At 41.2% G+C, this 22584-nt stretch overlaps 1 protein-coding gene across 3 annotated transcripts in view; it reads right to left on the bottom strand.

Moving 5' to 3' along the window:
- Positions 1 to 3592: 3592 nt before the first annotated feature.
- Positions 3593 to 22584, bottom strand: part of AGO1 (argonaute RISC catalytic component 1) — a 32855-nt gene continuing 13863 nt past the window's right edge. The window contains exons 9-20 of one of the 3 annotated variants that reach the window (XR_001145232.1): positions 22038 to 22157; positions 21532 to 21654; positions 21276 to 21409; positions 17619 to 17803; positions 12457 to 12616; positions 12193 to 12283; positions 10964 to 11158; positions 9210 to 9344; positions 8508 to 8609; positions 8040 to 8239; positions 6687 to 7582; positions 3593 to 5294 (exon numbers count right to left, since the gene is read on the bottom strand). Coding sequence is in view for 1 of the 3 variants with exons in the window: in XM_004678790.2 (XP_004678847.1) it covers positions 7474 to 7582; positions 8040 to 8239; positions 8508 to 8609; positions 9210 to 9344; positions 10964 to 11158; positions 12193 to 12283; positions 12457 to 12616; positions 17619 to 17803; positions 21276 to 21409; positions 21532 to 21654; positions 22038 to 22157 (1554 nt within the window). In the remaining 2 variants the exon portion in view is untranslated. Of the gene's footprint in view, positions 7583 to 8039; positions 8240 to 8507; positions 8610 to 9209; positions 9345 to 10963; positions 11159 to 12192; positions 12284 to 12456; positions 12617 to 17618; positions 17804 to 21275; positions 21410 to 21531; positions 21655 to 22037; positions 22158 to 22584 lie in introns of all 3 variants that reach the window. The other 2 variants (XR_001145231.1, XM_004678790.2) reach the window with 2 other exon arrangements.

The raw sequence follows: 22584 nt of genomic DNA, 5'->3' as shown, positions 1-22584 counted from the left end.
CTTAACACAGCTGCTTAAAGAAAAGCTGCTATCATGCTCTGTGCACAATCTAAGCTTGCCAGGTTTTCTCAGCTTATAATTAATGTCCTAAAAGAAAAAGAGAGAGAGAGAGAGAGAGAGCTATTTTTCCAATATGCTGCTGTTTTCTATTCAAGCTACACATAGCAGGTTGAGGATGTCCCAGGTTCTGAACTCAAAAATAGTCTTTTCTTTGTACAAGACCCCTTTCTTTTAGTCACCAAACCCTAACTTCATGAGATTCTAGGATTCTGCTAAGCCAAGGGATACCTAAAAACTACTTAGTTTCACTTTGCCCCAAGGCACTTGCTGGAATCATATTGCCAAGAGACAGGGCAGAGGGAAGCTGCTCAACTAATACTGAAAAGGGATGTCCAAGTAGGCTAGGACAAGTCTTAACTCAAAACCTTGACTCTTAAGACTAGGTAAGTCAGGCAGTGGGCTCTCATTATCTTTTTCTCCTAAGTAACAACCAAAAGTCAAAACTCTTAATTAAAAAATCAACCATCAATCTGGCCCTCCCTGGTGGCGCAGCGGGTTAAAGCCCAGCACTGAGAATCTAAAGCCGCTTCCGCATGAGTTCGATTCCCGCCTGCCCCGGAGGTGACCACATGGCGTGGCAGACCTCTCCTGACCCGCCCGCTGCTCCCCTCAGCAGTGTACTTCGTCGATCTGCCTGTTCTGCTCCCCACTCTGTCTCTGGTGAAGCCTGTTGCCGCCCCTGAGCCTCTGGCCTGTACCCCAGTTCTGTATGCACAAATAAATAAATCTTTAAAAAAAAAAAAATCAACCATCAATCTAGTTTTAATATCAATCTAAAACTAAAATTTACGGCAAACGTGCCACAATCACCACATACTTTGATTTGCTCTGATAAATACTTCTGCCTCTTTAAGGATTATAAATTTAGTTTAAATCTAATTTCATAAATTTTATCCCATTGAGAAAAATCTCCTTCACTTTCTAATTTGCTCTTGAAGTTCAACCAACTTCCTAAATCCTTGCTGCTGAAAAACAGGATGACTTACTCTCGAGACTCTGGCAAGTGGGAGCCACAGGTTAGCTCAATTTGAAAAGTCCTAACACGTGGTCTTAGCGGAATGCTAGGCCTACTTACATACACACTAGTTACCACTAAGAATTTCTCCCTGGGTCCTGCGCCAAAATCTGTCTTCCTCCCCCAGTACACAAAAATAACAATACTTTACAGTAGCAGAGAGGGATGCCAGAACTTATATGTTTGATAATTGTACCAACAGCTTGAGGCACAAAACTGCAGTCTCCAACTTGGGGTGAGAGTGAGAAAAGATGAGAGTAATCTGCCTAAGTTACTGCTTATCTGAAGGTACAGGAAGGCTAATTCCAATCTGTGTACTCAATTATCACTTCTTGATTCTATAGTCATGAAACAGATTTCTAACTCGTTCAAATCTATTCATAAAACTTTGACCTCTTTGATACATGTGAGGGCCCTGAGGTGACAAAAATGCAAATAGATAGTTTCTGTTCCTAGATCACAGGCTCTGGGAAAAACAAGTCATAATAATAAATAGAGCAAGTTGCTAAGTGCAATCCAGTGCACTGAAACACCATCTATGACACTAGTTAGAAAGAAAATTACATTTGTTTATTTTGTTCTGTTACAAGTATCTCCCAAGGATAGGAGAAAGCTGGAGGTGGTGGTGGTGTTGAACAACTTGGAAGTCCTAGTTTTTAGTCTGAAGTTTGCCCATTGCTTAATTTCAATAAAAAATGGAGATGACTATATTCATTTAAGATCCCGGAGACAATGGATTGTAAACTGAGAATATTCCCTTCTTGCTGCAACAATTCATGTTGCTAATGATACTCATCTTGGAACCCAGTACTCTTGATTTTTTTGTCCCTTCATGAATATCAGTCCAAAATATACAAGGTGTCATTTAGTGATTTGACAGTCACTTTAGGTTCTACTTTCTCTTCTTATCCCTTAGTGTTTCCTAAAATTTTTTTGTTTGTTTCCTAGAGCTGTGCACTATGTTTCTTTCATTCTATTCCTTTTTTTATGTTATACTGTTCATTCGATGGCTTTAGCTACCTCCTCTGAGTATGAATTCTGTATCTATATCTGCTACTTTGTAGTCTTCCCTAAGCACCAAAACATAAAATGTTTGCTGGAAACATTAATCTCATTGCCCATGGAAACCTAGAAACTCAAGCCTAAACAAGGCTAATTGTCTTTATAAAATTCACCATCTTCCTTCTGGGATCTCCCCTCTCCCTCAATCTTGGTTAGAGGAATGCCCCAATATACTCACTTGGTCAAGCAGAAATCTGACATCAGCCTCTATTCACTCTCCTCCCCTCCACCCCTGAGTCTCACTAATTCTATCTCCACCCCTGAGTCTCACTAATTCTATCTCCACAGTGTCACTCAAATCTTTTCTTTCCTATCTTTGTTGCTATAGCCTCCTAGTCCTGATTTAGTCCATCAATCCACCCCTAAATTAGGAAACCAATTAGCTGCAAATTAACTACAAATATCCCATACCAAACCTTAAGCTCCATAGAAAGTCAGTTTTCTTCATTTTTGAACTGTATCTGCGGCACCTTCAGAGCACTGATGTATACAGTGCTTTGCATGTTTGTTGAATTAACAATTGGAGGCGTTGTGAAGTATGACTGCACATAGTATGCAGCTTCAACACTTGGAATTTGTTTTTACCCACTTTCCTCCTTTAGAAATAATGATTTTGCTCTTGTTACAACCTACAATTCTAATTACAGAAACATAACAGAAATGTATTAATCTGAGCAGTTTGCTTTCATAATCAGGGGGAAAAAATGAGACCGCACTTTAGAAACAGAAGCCACTGTTGTCTTTATAAAACACAGAATTGTGCTGTTGCTGTTGCTTGCTTCAGAAGGAACTGTACATTACTGCTGCTGGGATAATTTTACAGTGGACTGGACAAGGTACAGCTCAAAGCAGGACACAAACACAAGTCTCAAAGGGAAACAAATGCAAACAAGTACACAGCTGTGGGGCTCCAGGGACATTTCCCCATCCATGCTGGACTTGAGGGATAAAAAGTTGAGAAACTAAAGTGAAGCCCAGAGTAGTCACACATGCCCACCAAATGGCTGCTAAGTGCAACCTGCCCCACCAATCAGGCTGGACTGTGTGTATGGAAAGTCATTTCATTTTTTCCTTATTGCTACTACAAGGGACTCAGTGCATTCGACACACTGTACTTGCACAGTTCTTGGAGGCATTTCTCTTTTCCTTCTTAAAGAAGAAAATCTGCCCTCCCTACCTTGTTCTGTTTTGAGCCCATTCCTCCACTCCATTTTTGGGGGCTCCCAAACAGCGGCCAGAGGTTCTAAGTCAGTAGGAATAGAGTGAGGGGAGAGCACCAACCTAGCCTCTCTCCCTGCCCAGGGAGAAGGCAAGTCCTAATAAATGGGGTAAAGAGGAAACTGAGATCCCTTCCCCCCAAACCACTTAGAAATCAAATAGGAAAGCATGCCCTGCATAGCCCTGCCATGACCAGCTTTTATGAAGGAAGACATCCCAGCTACCACCCTGGGCTGGACTAGGCCTAGTAAATATAAATAAAACAACTTGATTCAACATAGTTTCCCAAACTGCATTTTGGCCAGTTTAGATGACTTCCTGATAGGGGAAAGAACTTCTAATCTTCTTTGTTACACATGATGCTAAGTCTAAAACACCGTCCAACCAGCCATACAAATATTCCACGGGCCAGCTAAGAAGTCAAAGTGTCCCCTTGGCTATCCATCTTTGAGTGCTAGCCTCAGTGACAGAATTTATTTTAGACAATAAAAACTGTCTAAAAACAATGTGGTTTTGCCATCTAGTAGGTGGGAATAAGGAGCTTCTTAGGAGGGTTTCACACTTTTAGGTACCTTCTTTTGCAGCATTATTTAATTTCCCAGCAACCACAGTCCCAGGCTTATCCCCCAAAGGCCAGCAGTAGCACCTCAACCTCCAACGGATCAGGCTAGATTGGAAAAATGACCATTGAACAGTGTTCTCCTTTCCTATATTTATCCAAACTTTCTCCATTGTCTCCCCATCACTCCCTTCTTCCATGTTCATTCCCCCCAGCCCTCCAAACCTGGATATACCCAAGTAGTTTATCTCATGGACAGTCTCAAAAAGGAAGACTCTAGGTAGACAGAATTAGAACTAGATCTTAAAAAAAAAAAAGCCATGAAAGAAACCAACTCCAAGGAGTTGACAGGTATGGAAGCTTCCAGAAACGCTTTGATTCATGCCAGTTGTGCAGACCTGCTATTCTGCCTTCATGTAAGCTTAAGGGCAGTCCAGCCAGCCAGAGAGGACATCACTGGGTTTGGGGAACAGATTCTTGGTCTTCTGCAGCCAGGGAACTAAGCCTGAAATTGCCAGCTAGTAGTGGGATCACTGTAGCCATGCAGAGAATTCATCACCACAGAGGCAGGCAAGCAGGCAGGCAGACCAGCAAGCAAGCTGAATGAATAGAAAAAAAAGGAAAAGGAATCCCGAATGAGAGAAAACATGACAAGAAAGGCAAGAGAATGAAGAGAAGGAAGCAAGAGACCTGTCTAGGAGGATGAGCCTGGGGTCACCCAGCACTTCCTCAGAGTTTAAGAAGCACCACTTAAACCAAATCAAAGAAAGCGACAGCTTCTTAAGCGACCACTTCTTAATCTGCATGCACCACCTTTCAAACAAGAATGCTCCTCAAGGTTAAGGATATTTTTCAAGTCTCCAAGATTAAAAAATTAAAAAATCAAAGCATTCATTTTCTTGTTTTTCCCAAAACTACTTCTCTTGCTTATATTTCTTGAACGGCGTGCATAATGCCAAAGAGCTAAAAGCTGCACTTCAAGTTCCAGCTCAAAATCCAATGGAGAGAGTGAGGCAAAGAGAGAAAAGGAGAAAACACAAATTTGTTGCTGAGAATAGGTGGCTACCACCAGCTTCAATATGAACATTTGCAAATGCTGGTGAATGACTGGACCCTCTAGGAATAGTGCCCTGATCCCAGACCCAAAATGCACCCAAAAAGAGAACATGCAGAGCCCACTGTCCCAAGAGAGCTCCCCTCCCCAATGGGTGACGGAACACGAAGTAGACAGTATATGAAGGCGATGGACAGGGCACATGGAGTGTCGGCATCACCCTCTTTAGGCACTTGTGTAAGGAATGTGGCTCTCCAGTGAGCTGCCTCCTCCCAGAGCCCTCCGTTTTGTTCTTCAGCTGGACTGTGCCTGTGGGGCACTGCATGCTGTAGCCAGCAGGAAAGAAGTAAAGGAGGAGTTACTCAACAGTCCTGATGCCTTCTCCATAATCAATGTTTGTGCTACGGTTTGTGAAGTTGCTGAACAAAGTAGCCATCCAGAACAGACTCTGAGATAGACTGTTTTGCATAGCAAATCTGGGTCTGTACAAGGGTTGCTGGAAAGGGGAAATGGTAGCTTTAACTGCACAAGCCAGGATTCAGACTGGCCTTCCTCTGGCTGGCCTCCAAGTCTGGGTGAGGTCTAAAGTGTCATGGCTTCATCACCAGAATGGGGCAAACCAAAGCCCAGGCTCCTCAAAAAGAGGAATTTCCACAATGAAGCTGCAACTCTTCCTCCCAGGAAGTTGGGATAGGAAAAAATAAACAGTCAAGGAAAGAGGGGCTCTTGTCTCAAGGCCAGCAGGCACCAAGCTAGAACCCCCTATTTTTCTAGTTCTGCAAAACAGCCATACCCTATCTCTATTGAGGGAGACCAAAATAATTTTTTTTTTTAAAAAAAACCCATGCCACCCACTCACATGCCCTAGTGGGAAACCAGGAAAAATTCATTGTGTAAACAGAAGCAATAGGGAGCAGCAAAATCCCTCAGCCTGTCCACTGGACACACTGGAATCTGGGGTGAACCAAAGTGTCAAGAGGACAATCCAGAGGAAGGAAGATGCACTTGCAGGAAAGAGTGCAGGGCAGTGCAGAGGAGGGAACCTGTAGTAAGAAAAAGGTATTATCTGCACAGAGGAAGGCTGGAGCCTGAGCCCCACCTTGGGACGATAACCACCCCTACCAAGCCAGGCCAGAGAACAAGCCAAGTACATAGTTCCTTCTGATGGCTCAATGTTTCTGGGATGTAAACTCATTGGGGTTGGGAGGAATTTCCAGATTTTGGCAATAGACTCAAGTTATGATATAAAAATAACATTTAGTTTTTGTTCTTTTTTTTTTTTTCTTACTTTAGACATAAGGATCTTTTGTTATAAGATATCCCAGTTAAGAAATATTGAAATATAAGAGAGTTGACCATCAGGGAAAAAAGAAGCCGAGAGTGAGAAATGCTTGGAAAGTAGCTCCAGACCCGGGAGGTTGGGGAGGAATGAAGACAGGGAGAAGGGGAAGTCTAAGTGGAAAGGCCGGGGCCAGTCATCTCAGCAGCTCCTAGACTTGAGTCTGAAAGTGCAAATGTCAATGGATATTAACCATCATGAGGTTGTGATCTTTTTAAAAGCTCAGTGAATATGGAAGTCAAACCTTCAAATGCAAACAGCTGGAGCTCTGTCTGGAGGCCTGCTGGGTTAGGGATTTTTATTCCCTACCTAACTCCTCTCCCTCCCCACCCCCTCCCCCCAATGAAAGGTACAAAAGGTTGCAGTTCTGCAGCATTACCGTTACAGGGAAGGCACTGGTTGCCACCAGCAGGCGGAAGGAAGACAGGGTCGTGTCACTTCAGAGCTAAGTGCCATAGTGCCTTAAGTCGTACTAGGGGCTGGATATCTGTCTGGGAGGAGTAAGGTAGGATAGAAAAGGTGAAGAAAAAGGAATTAAGGGTAGAGGGTGGCAGCTGGGGGAGGAGCAACCAAAACCATTAGCATTAAAAATCTTCCTATAAACTGGATTCTCAACCCATTAAAACATCTAGTATCCTAAAATATTGATCTGGGTCTTGTTTCGTTTTTCTTCTTAAACAAATCTAGACCTTTTCTGATTAAGGCTCCTAAAAAAATCCTTCCCTTTTCCCACCCACTGTCTCAAGTCCCTCACTTTCCCATCTAAAGTATCAAACTCAAACCTACCAGCTTTTGTCCACAGGGCTGCAGAGCCGACCTTACCAAGCTGTCAGGAGCGAGTCTTTAGCACTGTGAGTCACGTGAGACGCCTGTGTGTTTGGTGGGCACCAGTGCTGCCCCTTTTGGTCCAGTGGGGTCAGGGCCAGACATGACAAAGATGGGGTGAGGGGTAGGGGGCATGAGGTGGATATCAGAGATTTCTGGCTGGTGGTCTGGCTTACTGGCCCTGTTCCCCACCTTTTCATCCCCTCTGTAGAAGGACACAAGGCCTTCTACATTCCTCCCTTCCCCACCTCCCTCCTCCCTGCTTCCTCTGGATTTGGGCGGCACAGCTCTTGGGGCTTGAAAAGCTTTCTTCTATCCAGTGAGGTAACAGCGTTCTGCCTTCAAGCGAAGTACATGGTGCGCAGAGTATCCTGGTGAACCTGCACAGCTTTGGCCAAGGCCTGGGGGTCCCGCCCATTGCTCTGCCCAGATATGTGGCTCCCCTCTCCGCTGAAAAGAAAAAAATGAAAGAAATCTTTCCTGATGATCTGAGCTAGCTAATCCTTCTCCCCATCCCTAAGGGGCCAATTGCCATATCAACTTGAGAAAACCCCAACAAACATTTGGTCCAAGGACACCAAGTCAGAAAACATCCATTTTCGGGACCCCTGGTGGCACAACAGGTTAAAGCGCAGCACTGTGAAACTGTCCTCAGCCACCACAGTACAAGTTCGATCCCCGGCCAGGGAGCTGACCCACAGGACCCAGCAGACCTCTCCTGTCCAGCCCACTGCTCCCCTTACCGATGTACTTCAGTGGACCTGCCTGTTCTTTCCCCACTCTGTCTCTGGCCTTTATCCCAGTTCTTGTATGCATAAATAAATCTTCTTAAAAAAACAAAATGTCCACTTCCTTGTTCACAAGGAAACTGGAGACTGTCAGAAGCAAAAAGTCAGCCTAATCTCACCTGTCATGCTCCTTGTCCACCAGGTGGTATCGTGCCCGGAAAGCCACCAGGCGGGCATAGTAGGCAGGTGCTGGGATAGAGACGGAGCGTGTACATCGTACATAAGTGTGGCACAACTGGTACGTCAAGATCTGGAGCTCATCTGCTGTGAAACGGTTGTCATCCCAAAGGACATAGTAATGGGATGGTCGGCTGGTGCCCTGGGAAGATAGGAAGATGAGGGTGTCCCAGGTTAGGCAGGAGAAATGGCTGATAATAAGGGACAGAATGACTAGTAAGAATAATGCCGAGTTGGAAGATCCACCCAAGGACAGATGCAGTCACTTATGTCAAAGGATACCTTTTTAATGTATAACCTGCCTAAGATGTTGCTGTCATCACTCAGTGATGACTGATACATTCTGGAGGCACTGGGAACAATCAACTAAGTTTTGACCCATCAGAAACCCAAGGGCATTGCCCAGCTACCTGGATGCCTGCGTGGCTGCACAGATAGAAGTCAAACTCAAATGGGTGGGTGATGTTGGTGTCCACAGTGGTCCCAGCTGGAATGTTACCACTCTTCCCAATCTGTGTAGAAACAAAGACAACCAAGATCCCAGGACCTGCCTGGCTCACACTAGGACCCCAACTCATTCTACTCTGACTCCACCAGAATCTAAAAGTAAAGAAGTTGCTATTCCCAAAGGGTACCAATTCTAGAAATAATGGGCTTATAAAGTCACACAGACTTGTATTTAAGTGTGGGCTTCACCATTTATTAGTGTGATCTTAGCAAGTCATTTAACCTTTATGAGGTTAGCTATAAATAATAATACCTACCTCACAGGGCTGCTGTGAGGAAGACGCCTTGTACAGTGTCTGGCACATAAGAGAAGTTCAATAAATGGTAGCTCCCTTTCCCTTCTCTGAGAGCTGGTCTATATATGGGGTCTATAAGCCAGGATGCTGGGAGGCAGGAGAGAGTGTATAAGGGGAGAAAGGGAAGGTAGAAAAACTAAAGAAAGAAAATGGCAGAGGAAGGACCATAAGAGCTAAGGGGAAGAAAGGGGCCAGGGAGATGGAGAGGCCAGGGACTAAATACCCAGCTTTTATTTCAACGACTTCTTCCACATTAAGATAGAGGAGACAAGATGAGGGTACGGGTGGCCTCCTCAATCCCTCACTCACTCGCTCATTCTTGTCAGCACAAAAAAGGCGGGTATGATGGCGTTTCTGCACCACAATATATGTGATCCCAGGCTGATAGTCCTTTTCCAGTTTGATGCATGCATCACGAATGGCCAGCAGCTCATAATGGAGGATCTAGGCACAGGGTGATGAAGAAGACAGAGACACACAAAGCTCCTCTTAAGTTCATTTACCTTTTTAAACTTTTTAAGGGGCTATAATGTGCAACATAACTTTTTTCTCAATCTCTCTTTAGAAACCGACACTCAATAATTAGATAAGATAAATCCTTAGTATAAGGATTACAGAATCAGCCTTGTATTCAATTTACCCAATATGGTCTTTCCTTGGCTAGAAGAGTTGCCATCAGCAGAGAGCACTCACCTGACTCCTATGCAGAAGGAGACTTAACATTGAGACACAGAATCAAGGTTCATAGAGAAATCACTAAAATCACAATGTCAAAAGTAAGGTCAATTTTAGAGTAAGAAGGATAATGGGTTTTTCCCTGTGAGCACACACGGTTGGAACCACATGTGGTTCAAAAATGGGTGCACACAGAGGCGCCAAATTCAGTATTATAGAGAAGCAGGAATATAAGAAGATAGACTAAGAAGAAGCCACAAGTAAATAACCATAGTAATACTTGCTTTGTAGCCTTAATGTCACATATTGTGAGTCAAAAAATCCTTTGACATGGTAGAAATGAATAAAATTTGGAGTCAATTAGAACTAGATTTAAACCAATCCCTACCCAGTATTAGCTTAAACAAGTTATTTAGCCCCTCTAAGTCTCATTTTCTCCAATTCTACTGACATTGCTGATAAGACCAACCTCACTAAGCTAGTTGTGAAGACTAAAACAGATAATCAAGTAAAAACATAGAAAACCTAGTAGGATTTTAATAACTGCTAATTGCTTTCCTAAGCAGTTTGAATTTTAACTTTATACTGTGGGAAGCTACTAGACATTTCAGAACAGAGAGGTAATGATAAATTTACCTAGTATTTTAGGAAGTATTGAGTGACTACAGGAAATTCAGCATAATGTTTAAGAGCATGGATTTTGGAATCAGACTGATGTATCTACCCACTTCACCACTTACTAACTTCAATTGCCTCATCTGTCAAATGGATATAATTATAACATACTACTATTGGAAAATACATATGAAGTGTTTAATACAGTTAATGCCACATAAGTGGTGCCCAATAAATAGTAGTTATATTTCTTTTACTAAAGGGTAATCAAGGTGACCAGTTCAGTATGCTAGTCTAATTAAAAGAATATGAAGGCCTACCAGCAAGAATGTGAGGAACATGATAAAGTGTTGTCTACAGAACAGCAGCAGCACCCAGGAACTTACCAGAACCACAAATTACAGTGCCCCATATACTAAATTAAAAATTCTAAGAGTAGAACACTGTTAAATGTTTTACTAAGCTCTCCAGTTAATCATGATGCATGCTAAAGGCTGAATGTAAAGACTCAGTCTTCAACATGAACCTACTAGCAAATAGGCACTGAGAATCTTCTGTAGAGAGTCTTCTAGAGAAAGAAGAAAGGCCTATAGGTTCCTCTGTACTCTGCCTCAAGTTGTGATCTCTGTTCCCAATCCTACTCCATTTAGCAAAGCTCCCCAAGAAGAAACACCTCCCAATGCCAACTTTAGAAAGGTATGTAATAAATCTCTGCTATCATTAGGCCCTCTGACCTCAAAGTGAAGGTGTTCTCCACTTACTGTGGGCCCTACCTGGGGGAGCTGACCTTCAGGAACCCCGTCTCGGTAGAAGATGATGCGGGTGGGCTTGAAGCGGGTTGACTTATAGAACTGGATGAGCAGCTCACGCACCATGTAGGATAAGTCTTCAATGATCTCCTGCCGTGGTCGCTGTACCCGCACTGTAGCACAGTAACGGCTCGGGTGGGCATCCATACTGCCTACCACCTACAATGAAAGAGAAGAATCAATCCCCACTTCTTCCACACTCCCATTGTCAGGATGTCAGTTTGGGTAAAGATTTCTTAGTAAGAAAGAATACAACTGAATGAGTAGGGCTCTGGATTCAATGAGCTCTCTTTTCAATCTCTGTTCTATTACACATGCAGCATTATTTGGGCTATGTGATCTTTTTTCCCCTTTCAAATAGAGACAAAACCACCTGCTTGCAGTACTGATAACATACTTTTCACAGGGCCTAGCATCCAATAGGAACTTCAAAATTTTGATTCTCCTGCCATGAAAGATGGGCATGTGAAATTCTGGCACTACTACCTCAAAGAGTGATGTTAGCCAGTCACAAGTTTGTTGTGTTTTCAACTCATGTGCTCTCTACACAGAAAACATGGTGACAACTATATTTATGGTTAATGCAAGTAACATCATTTTGAAAGGGGATAGTGGCCAGAGCCTAGGATGGCTGGTCACTAAGAAACTAGTGATAAGCACCATATAAGGTTTCTCTCATTTACTGAGATAAGAACACTCTGCCTAAAGAAATGTGAAGATTGTGGGGGAAAAAAGAAGATCTCTGAGGGGCTTTCAGGGGGCATAGAAAAGACAAGAGAGAAAATGGAAAGACATCTAACCTAGTAGGTAGATCGGGGTAGGGATGGAGAAGAGGAAAGGATGGTCCCAGCAACTAAGTAACCTCCTTAAAAAGAATTTCGAAGAAGAGGTATAGCAACCCAAATTTTAAAAGTGGGCATGGAGAGAGAAACTTGCATACAAGCAAAAGAGAGTGATGGACTGGGCCAAGTCTTTGGCCACAACTTACATTCTTATTGAGCTCTCTGGGAATAAAAAAAAAAAAAAAGACACATACAAAGTTAGTTTTACAAAGATACAAGGGTTTATGGGTATACCAAAAGAAAGGAGATGATCTTCAGGTAGGTCAAGAGTTAGGGCTGAGAGAAGGAAATCATGTACAGTTTTGGGGGCTCAGAGCAAAACACTGAGAAAGATCAAAAGTTATCACTCACTGCTGTGATAGAAGGTTTTTTCCCATCTCCTGCTGGTGGGTGTGTAACATCTGCTCCCAGGAATATCACTGGCTGTTGGAAGACAGCAGAGCTGGATAAAAAGAGAAAACAAATGGTGAAGAGTTGGGTCTTCTCTTCCTGGCACCATTAGCACCCTCTCTCCCTTGTGTCTAACTGACTCTGCCTGGTAAGGGTTCTAGCTTTGCATCAATCCCTAGCATGGTACTTTGCTTGACAAAATCAAGTGGACAATAGTGTTCATACCGCTGATGTGGGACTAGGATATTGTTAATGCCACCAAGTTTGACGTTGATCTTGAGGCAGAGGTTGGACAGAGTCTGAGGTGAAGTCTTGACCACATTCTTCACTTGTACACACTGTGTAGCCATTCCCAATAGCGTATCTCCAACACGTTTCACTTCAGCTATGAGCAGGAGAGAAATGGTCAGTGCATTCAACAGATATTTACTGAATGCCTCCTAGATACCTTGCAGAACAGGAAATGCTAGTATACACAATGGTGACCAGAAATATATAAAGTCCTTACTTCTATAATGCTAATTTATCATTAGCAATCACTCTTACAGTAACTCATTTTTTAAAACCATGAGACGTACAATAATAAATGCTACCACAAAAAAAATCCACATAGTTACAAAAGCATACAAGGGAGTCATAACTGAGCTAGGAAAGGATTCTTGAGTAAGTAATAATTGAAGTGAAATCTAAAAGTAGAAAAGAATTTACAAGAGAAGTTTGCAAAGAAGCATTCAGGCAGAGGAAGTGCAAAAATAAATTCTGATGGGAGATTGCAAAAGACAAAGAAAGTGGTCATTAGACTTATCTAAGGAAGAAATAAGTGTATAAGGAGAAAAGCTCATTTTAACAAAGCTGTCATTAAGATGGAAAGAAACAAATTAAGAGATATTTTTAAATATTCAAGTAACAAAGAGACTATATATATGAATAAGGGAAAATAATTTTATGAATAACTTCTGAGTTTAGCAGTCTAGAATAGAGATGCAAATTTGTGGGATGTTTAGGAATCAGTAACGGAAGGCCATATTTGCAGAATAGGTAGATGAGTCTGTGAAGGAGGAAAATCCAGAGAATTAGAAAGATCAGACATTGTTGTACCATGCCTGCTGGGGGCAGGGGAAGTGTTTCAAGAAGTAAGCAATCAGCAAAGGCAAAGACTGCTAAGAGATCAAGTAAAATGAGGGTTAGAAATGTCCTTTGGATTTAGCGATACTGAAACAAGAAAATTAACCATTTTTCAGGAAAAAATGGTTTTGTTGAAAAAGAATACCAAGGAAATCAATGGAGGGCCTGTATGCTTTCAATAGCAGAAACTTGAGCAAATTCAAAAAGGTAAGGGGTCATTTTACTTCTAAGAGATACGGAATATTCAGTGGCAACCCCGTGGTCCTGCAGAGAACATTCAGAAAAGTCACATAAAGTAAAGAAGTCATCATTTTTAAGGCAGCAGAGATAAACCGAGACAAGAACCATAGGAGCTCCAAGTTCAGAGAGGTAAAGAATCTCAAAGAGGTACTCTATCTTCTGTTTTTACCCAGGGTACATTTTCAGATTCTAGCTGTGCACAGGAGGCTGAGATTTCATGCTTTACACCTGAGGAGGAATCACTGCCAGGGGACAGAGAAAACAATAGAGTTTTTGGCAGAGACAACCTAAATGTTAAAGTTGACATTTTTTAATAAGAAAGTATACTTATGCTATTGGGATTGCTTAAATAACACACAGAAAATACTAGGTATAAAGGAGATGTATTGATAAACCAGCCCTAATAAGATTTTAAAGTTTGTTCAACAAACCCCAGAAAGAAAGTAAAAAGAGCAAGCCACAGAGAGAAAAGATATGTATAATATACATGCATAATCAACAAAGGCATGAAGAACACCTAAATCAATAAGCAGGTCATTAAATTCATTTTAAAAGACAAGACTTAAGCAGGCATTATACAAAAAAGGCTAGTGAAATAGCTAATGGACATATGAAAAGATACTCAACTTTTTCAATTATTAAAGAAATCAAGTTAAAAGCACAACACAGTATCACCAAACACCTATATAAATGGCTAAGATAAAAGACAATATCAAGTTTGATGAGGATGTTAAGTATCTGTAGAATTCTCATACACTGAAAGTAAATTGGTACAATTAAAATCCCTCCTAGATATACATCCAATAGAAATGGTTATATATGTGCTTATGTAAAGGACATGTACAATAATGTTCATTGAAATTTATAATAACCCAAACTGTAAATAACCCAACTATGTCTACTAACAAGATGAGTAATATACATAAGTTGTGCATTACTGATATGATGGAAATAAATAAACTACAACTATATAAATATGGACGAATTTCACAATGATGCAATTTATATAGAGTTCAAAGGCAGATAAATCTAATCATTGGCATCACTGAAATCAAAATAGTGGTTACTACTAATAAGGAGGGGAGTTGTGACTGGTAGTCCTAGGTTGTGATAATGTTCTGCTCTCTGAACTGGACACTAATACATTGCCATGACACTGAAATTTCACGCATCTAACCAAAATCTAATAAGGTTTTGGTATGTATATTACACTTTAATAAAAAGTTTACAATAAAAATAAGATAGTAGTGGGCCCTCCCTGGTGGCGCAGCAGGTTGAAGCACAGCACTGAGAAGCTAAAGCCACCTCAGCACGAATTCGATCTCCGCTCAGGAAGTGACCCAAGGGGCATGGCAGACCTCTCCTGGCCCTCCTGCTGCTCCCCTCAGCTGTGGACTTCATCAGTCAGCCTGTTCTGCTTCCCACTCTGTCTCTGGTGAATCCTCTCACTGCCCCTGTAGTACCGCTGGCCTGTACCCCAGCTCTGTGTGCATAAATAAATAAATCTTTTTTTAAAAATAAGATAATAATATCAATTAGTAGAGAAGGAGTTGTATATACTAAAAATAGAATGAGATCTGGTGCTACATCAGAATTGGGCAAGTGTAACACTATCCTTCTATACTTTCATGGCAACTACAACACCATCTTGACCATTTTGATTATCATTGGGAGAAATACACTTACTTGCCCTCCTAGGAGGAGGGTGAAAGGCCTTTAGAAAAATCTAACTGCTCCTCTTAATCTGTGGCCTTAATTCCTAGACAGATGACCTTATTGTCCAATTAAGAATTTTAATCTAGATATAAGACTGGAGACAGGAATAACATTACTAAGCTTAGGAAAAGGAAAATTCTTGGCATAAGTGTATCCTTCCCCAAGCATGCTATACTATACTTCCCAGGCAAGCCAAGACATTGGACTCTTCCTTTCATGCAGGGAACCTGAAACATGAATTAATATGCAAGGAATTTCTAAAAAACATCCTTATTTTCTATCCAGGGGCCATCAATTTAAGGCTCAAGAGAGATATGGATTAGAGATCAACATACTTCCCTCCAGAAATAATTACTGTGTATGTCAATAATAGACTACACCCTAGGCATGCATATACAGAGGGAAGATTATTTCAGAGCAGAGTCAGATCTATTCCATGCTCCAAATAACAAGAATTAAGGTAGAAACTCGTCAGCAGCCTGATAAAACTTATAGAGAAATCCAGAAAGGATGAGTTTATACACTACATGCAATGAAAGATTTCAAGAAAAAAGAACTTTAAACTAGGATCTGAGGGACAGAGAATTGTAACAACAAGGTAGGGGTAAGAAGAATTCTTCTATCTTCTAGGCCAAAGCAAATGATGTGAGCAAAACCAGAAACTGGAAAACACAGACAAGAAATGAGCATTTAGAGATCTCCTATGTGCCAGGCACTGATGTTAGATGTAGTTTTTACTGAGAATAATTCACTAAATTCAGAAAGATAATTTGCTAAACTGGTAAGCTGGCATAGTCAAGATTTGAAATCCAGTTCAAATTCTAGAACAAGTCAGTATATGTAGCAAAGAGAACAGAATGAGATAAAGTTGAAAAGGGTAAATTAAGATCAGAGCTATGAAAAACTTTATTTTGTGAATGGGGACCAAAGAAGCTTTTTTGGGAATACAATTGAAAAAAGTCTAATTCAGCAATGTATTCATAAAGAAATACACAGCTAAGTTGAGAAATGTGGGTGGACAGATGGGGCTGTATCTTAAGGCTGTTAAAAAAAAAAGAGAAGATAAACTGTCTCCAAAATTCAGATAAAGCTACAGAGAAACCATGATGACAAACACAGAAGAAAAAAGAGAAAGGCTTACTAACAGAGAAGATAAACTATGAAATATTACTTTAAAAGACTACAAGTTTTATTTACTAAAGTATTCAGGATCTAACACCGTGTTTCAAAACAGATCAATAAATTCTTGTAGAAAAAGAGAGGGAAAAGTGACAGATGGTGGCTGTACAAAGCTGAAGGGTTGAATCAAGATTTTAATAACACAGCAACATGTAACAACAATAGATGAGGACTGAATAAACTGAAGTGGAGGGAAATTTCACCAAAATGTAAAGACAGAAACAGGGCAGAGTACAGAAAGCTAGAGAATACTAGATATTCCTGGTAATGGCAAAAATAAGGAGAAACAGGAGAAAATTATCAAGAAATAAAAAGTAGGGGAAAACTGAAAAAGGTCACTGGTGACCCTCTGCAGAGAAGATGTTTAGGATAAAGAAGTAGATAGATGAAAGAGGTGAAGTAGTAAGGGACTGGTGAGGAAATGCATGTAGTCAATGTGGAGAACTCACTCAAAAAGTTTAATGATGAAAAATTTAAAAAAAAAAAAGGAAGACAAAAGTTAAAGGAGATGGCATAATCATGGTAGTATGTTTAAAGAAGATTCAAAGATGTCTGAGGGTTAAAGGATATGCAGCTCCAAAATACATTGGTTTTGGGGACAAGAAAACAAGGATTAAGCAAATTAAGAGAAGGGACCCTTCATCATTCAAAACAGGAGAGGTGGAGAGGGAAAATGGAATAAAAGAACTGATCCAGAAATGTAAATAATCATTCCTATTTTAAATGAGAGAAAACTTCTCAAAACGTCTGAGTTGTTTATTTCCAGGAAGTGGAACACTAACAGAACCAATACAAATTGGGCTTGGGTGTGCTGAACAATGTTCTAACAGACAATACACTCCAAAGGACTGGAATCTGGACAAACCCATATGTATACCTAGCTCAACTTAGCCTGGCATAAAGACCAACACACAGAGGATCCCAGTACATGGAATGGGGAGGATGTGTGAACAGGTAAGCAGAATCTGGTAAGAGTCAATGGCTCACAGGGGTTGCTATTTCTCCTGTAGCAGGAGCACTGACATTAAGGAATCGCTCTGGCCAAAGAATTCATGGAGTCCTCCTTTAGGAGCTTCCAGGTAGCTACTCTGAGAAGTTTTGTTATTATTGTCCCAAGAGAACTGTACCATACACCGGTGTCTTCCCTGGCAGGATGACGATAATGAGCTGCAGCCCTGAGTAGGTGTTCTTGAGATGCCGGAACATGGGCTCCACGCTGTCTGCCCCCTGTGCGTATTTGCAGAAGCAAGGCTGACCCTGGATGGGCATCCCTGCATCCTTGGAAATCTTCCGCAGCTGGTCCGTAAAGTTCCTGCAGGATAAGTATGGTCATGACAGGTGGCAATTAAGTTTCACTTTAATATCTGACTGAATGCCTCTATCTTTACGCGCCTAACAATAACAGGCACTGAGAGATTCTAGGATGAATTAGACATGAACACAGCTAGAGTAAAAAATACATTCATAGTTGAATAGGACATGCCAGAATATGCTAAATATTCAATGGTACCAACACAGAGTTAAGAGAGCCTGAGAAAGGGACCTGTGAGAATTCCTAAGGTCTCCACAATGTCCCACTCAAGCAGCTGACTCCTGTGCTCTGTGAAAAGTCCACAGCAACAGGCAAGTGCTCAAGAGGAAGGTCTCTTTGCTGAAATTGTAATAAACAAGGTTTGAACAATGATCAGAGCACAGCAGCTGCTCAGTAAAACTGAGCTCTCTCCTCCCTACTTTTAAGCCAACAATTAAATAAACTTCTTTCCTTTAGATTTAGGGCTTTATACCCTGTAAATGGAAGACAGTTGAAAGAGAAGATACACATGCAACAGATTTTAAAAATCCAAACTACATAAATACAACAGACAATGAGCAGCAGGAAATTTAATTTGTGAAAATACTGCATTTAGATTAAAATTAATAAAAGTACAATTAAAGAATGAAAACAATTATTTAAGGGATGTCATTATATAGCATATAGTTATCAACATGAAATAATAAAAAAAATCCTAAGTCATGAGAAAAATTTTCACACAGTAAAAAAAACATGATACTGAAATTTTAAATAATTTATAGTTACATAAAATATATAGATTGCATAGGAATGTTATAATAATTCATGACAAAGGTGAATCAGAAAGGAAGGAATGGACTAAAATAGAAGATAAAAAGGAGCTCCAAATCTATCCAAACCTACTTATTTCTTAAAAGAGGATAAAATAGGTGGTGCAGAAGTTAAAGACACAGCACTATCAAACTACCACCAACCACTGCAGCATGAGTTCGATCCCCGGCCAGGGAGCTGACCCACATGGTGCATCAGATCTCCCTTGCTTCTTCTGCTGCTCCCCTCAGCAGTGTATTTCAGTGGAGCTACCTGTTCTGCTCCCTACTCTGTCTCTGGTGAATCCTCCTCCCCGCCACACCTCTGTCCTACACCCCAGTTCTTGTATGCATAGGTAAATAAATCTTTTTGGAAAAAAAAAAGAGGATGAAATAAACATGACAAAACTTTTGGATGATGGCTACCTGGGTGCTTGCTATATTACAGTTTTTTTAAATTTTAAAAAATAAATGCTAGATAAAAAAATACAATGTAACTATTGTTCCACTTAAATAGAGTACAGTTTGATGGATTACTAACAATACTCTTTTCAACTCTCGACCTTGTATATAAATAAAGGGCAACTACTTAAAATGTCAGTCTGTTACTAGATTCCACTAGTGGGTCTCTGCTTCAAGGAAAGTATTATTCCCAATCTTCTTTATACTACTATATCACACTTGGAATACTGTGTCCAGTGCTGAGGAGCATAAAAATGTTGATGGGGAGGGTCATAAAATCCTGTGCTAAAAGATGAGGTAGCTGAAGGAATTGGGTCTCTTTAGCTAGAAGAAAAAAATGTAAGGATTGATTCAAGAATTCTCTTATCCATCCCTAATTACCAATCTCTCTAGCTCCACAACTTCCTTCATCTCTTCTCTCCTATGTCTCAGTGGGAAGGATATCTTTTCCTGTGTTCTGGACATCATCCCCTAATACACACTTAAGAATGTCAGTTTACTTCCTGTCCACTTTTTCTGAGTTCTATTTTCAGCCTCTTTTCACTATGCTTATTCTCTCTGAACAAGCTCATACACTGCCATGCCACAGTTAAAGATTCCCAAATCTTAAACTTTAGCTCAGAAAGACACATCCACTGATATACAAGAAACATATTTAGCCCATGTAATCTAAACATGCCTGAAGAACTGACTCCTTCCAATTCTGAGATTTGAAGTTTATCAGTTTCTATGCCCCAAAATATCCAAAACAATGGATTATTTTGCAAAAGAACTGAACCGAGGAAGAACATGGGAAGAGAAAAGCACATAGTGACAAGAGTTACCAGCGAGGTAACGCAAATGCTAGGCCAAGACTAAGAGCCGGCTTGATTAAGTAGAGCTAAATTTCTAAGAACTCAGAAAAAGGGAAAGAGGAACCTGTTTAAGAGAAACTGGAATTACGAAGGTGGTAGTTATATACTTGAGGAATCAGGGAAGAAGGGGAGGGTGCATATGGGGACAGCCAGTCCCCATATCATAACTGTAATTGATTCTTACAAAACCCGAAGGTCAGAGAAGGGAAAAGGCAACAGCATGATGGGGAAGGCACTGGGACTGTGGTAGTAGACTATGGGTGTCATGTAGTGGCAGAAACACCTGAAGGGGAGATCCTGCACTTCTAATATACAAACAGCAGTGTAAACCAGTACCTCAAAAAAGTAAACAACCCAAGGCCAGCTGAACCCACCAGGATGTACATCTTTTATTATCCTCATCACTGCCTAAAGGGGTTAGTTAGTTCCATGGAGTCTTCCTCAGATCCAGAGTCACTGCCTCCCTTCAAAACCCAGAGAGAATCATAAGCCACCAGTTTAGAAGACTGAAGGCTCTGCCTAACATATACTTTAAATGAGTGACTTTTGTGATACTGAAATATACCTTAATAAAGCTGTTCTTTCTTTAAAAGAAAGAGAGCAGAGAAAGGGTCAATGACTTTTTCATTTACTCATTCACAACCATCACTCTCCTAGCCTTTTCCTTTAAACCACTGGACTCCTATCATTTTCTTCATAGCTGACACCTACTCCCAGCACTTAGCCACAGGTGGTTCAGAGGCCTCATATTCACCTAACTCAGTTCACTTTACCTTGACCAAACAAAGTCTGTGCACAGGAAAGGACAGCTCAAAAGATCAGCTAAAGAAGCTACTCCTTTTTTGTTTTCAAATTAGGAATATAAGCTTTGAAGTCTCAGATCTAATTTGATCCCAACTTTGAAGTCTCAGATCTAATTTGATCCCAACTCTATCACTTTCTTGATATGGAAACCTAATACAAGTTACTTTTTATCTTTTTTGAGCCTAAATCTGCTTTAAAAAAAAAAAGTGAATCACCTATTCCCTATAAAGACGAAATTAAAGAACTAGGTACAATTTTGGCATAAACATCATAGTTATCACTAGTACTATTTACTACCAATTGTAACAATAAAATAATTCAGGCTTCCCTTAGGAAATTCATGCCCTGAAATCAGCATCTCTGATATAGCTATGGCTCCTATGAAGAATCTTGACCACCGATGGACAGAAAAGGAACAGGCAGAAATTTGAGCCAGACAACACAGGGTGGAGTCAGAAAGAAGAGACTATGAATCAGATCTTGGGTCCTTGGGGAAAAGGTACAGTAGGAAGCTCTAGGGTCCTTCCCACCCACCCTTCCACCCACATACTCAACCCTCCTTACTTGAGCACCTCTTCTCGACACTGTTTTTGGGGTGCGAAGCAGGCGATGGCCCAGACTTTGATCTCAATCCCATTGTAGAACTGTTTGCCCCGCATGTCCCAGACACCCTGATTGGGTGTAGCAATGGCCCGGTTCTGGGGATAGGCAGAGGGGGCGCCCAGGTGAGCCTCAACAGAGCCAGGTGAGTAGGGGAGTAAGAGCCCCAACCTTCCCCCCATATGCCCCAGAGATGTTGTCTAGCCCTGACCCTGCTCACCCGGCCGCCGTACTGCAAGATGGGCGCCGGCAGCACTCGCCCTGTCACCTCCGTCATGTCATCCTTCACTTTGATCCCAAATTCCTGGATGTAGGGATCTAGGTTGTAGCTGGCATTTTTCATCTGGAAAACAAAAGAAGGTGATCTCAGTAGACCAACAGCTTAGCAGTACTATTTACCCTCTGGGTCACAAGGAGAAAGCCCTGAAGAGGAGCCAGGGCAGATCAAGAATAGCCCTAAAAAGCGAGGGTGGGGAGGAAGTAAGGCTAAGGGGAAGGGGAAAGAATAGAAGATACGTAAATGGGACCAGATAACACCAGGAAGTAACATAGCAGAGATGGCATGCAAAGTGGCTACAGGGTGAAGAGTCAAGAACATCTTGGAGACCCACGCAACAAATCCAGACTTGTATTCTCCTAAGGGTCCTGTCAAGCCCAAGAGCATCTATGACTAGGGACCCCAATAACTGAGCAACCAAGCATACATTTCTCTGAAGCCTCACTGACCAGACGGCTGATCTCCTCCTGTCTGTCTGGGGCCGATCTAGCAGTAGCCTTTATCATGGTCGAAGTCTGGTTATCAGTCAGCTTCTTAATGCAGCGTTGCCCGGCCACAATGTTACAGACCTGAGGAAACAAAGACAGGTAGCTAGTCCATCTAGAACCCACATTGCAAGAGTAAGGGAAGAGACTCTGACTAGCAACCCTAGGAAATGGAATATAAACTTCCTTGTGCATAGATAGCTACTAAATATCCATGTGCAATCCAAAAGAAAATACAGCCATTTTATAAGTAAGAGCTTAGGATCTAGAATGAGGAATCAGGTCTCAAGCGCTAAATAAATTGAAGAAAGTAACAATATTCTCATAGAATTGTCTGGAGATTATATAGAGCACTTATAAAAAACTGAGTACAGTTCTGGAACACAGTTAACACTCAATAAATTGTAGTATAAAACTACAATTACCGTAAGTCCTTGTATAGAGCTTTTTGAATACTAAATAACTTGTACACAAGCTGGATTCCTAAGATAGGAGGCAGCTCTCCAATGGT

Source organism: Condylura cristata, unplaced genomic scaffold, assembly GCF_000260355.1.
Source record: "Condylura cristata isolate star-nosed mole 26May11 unplaced genomic scaffold, ConCri1.0 scaffold00008, whole genome shotgun sequence".
In the NCBI taxonomy this organism is placed as follows: domain Eukaryota; kingdom Metazoa; phylum Chordata; class Mammalia; order Eulipotyphla; family Talpidae; genus Condylura; species Condylura cristata.
The sequence above is the reverse complement of the archived record's forward strand: the minus strand, read 5'-3'. Positions and strand labels throughout refer to the sequence as shown.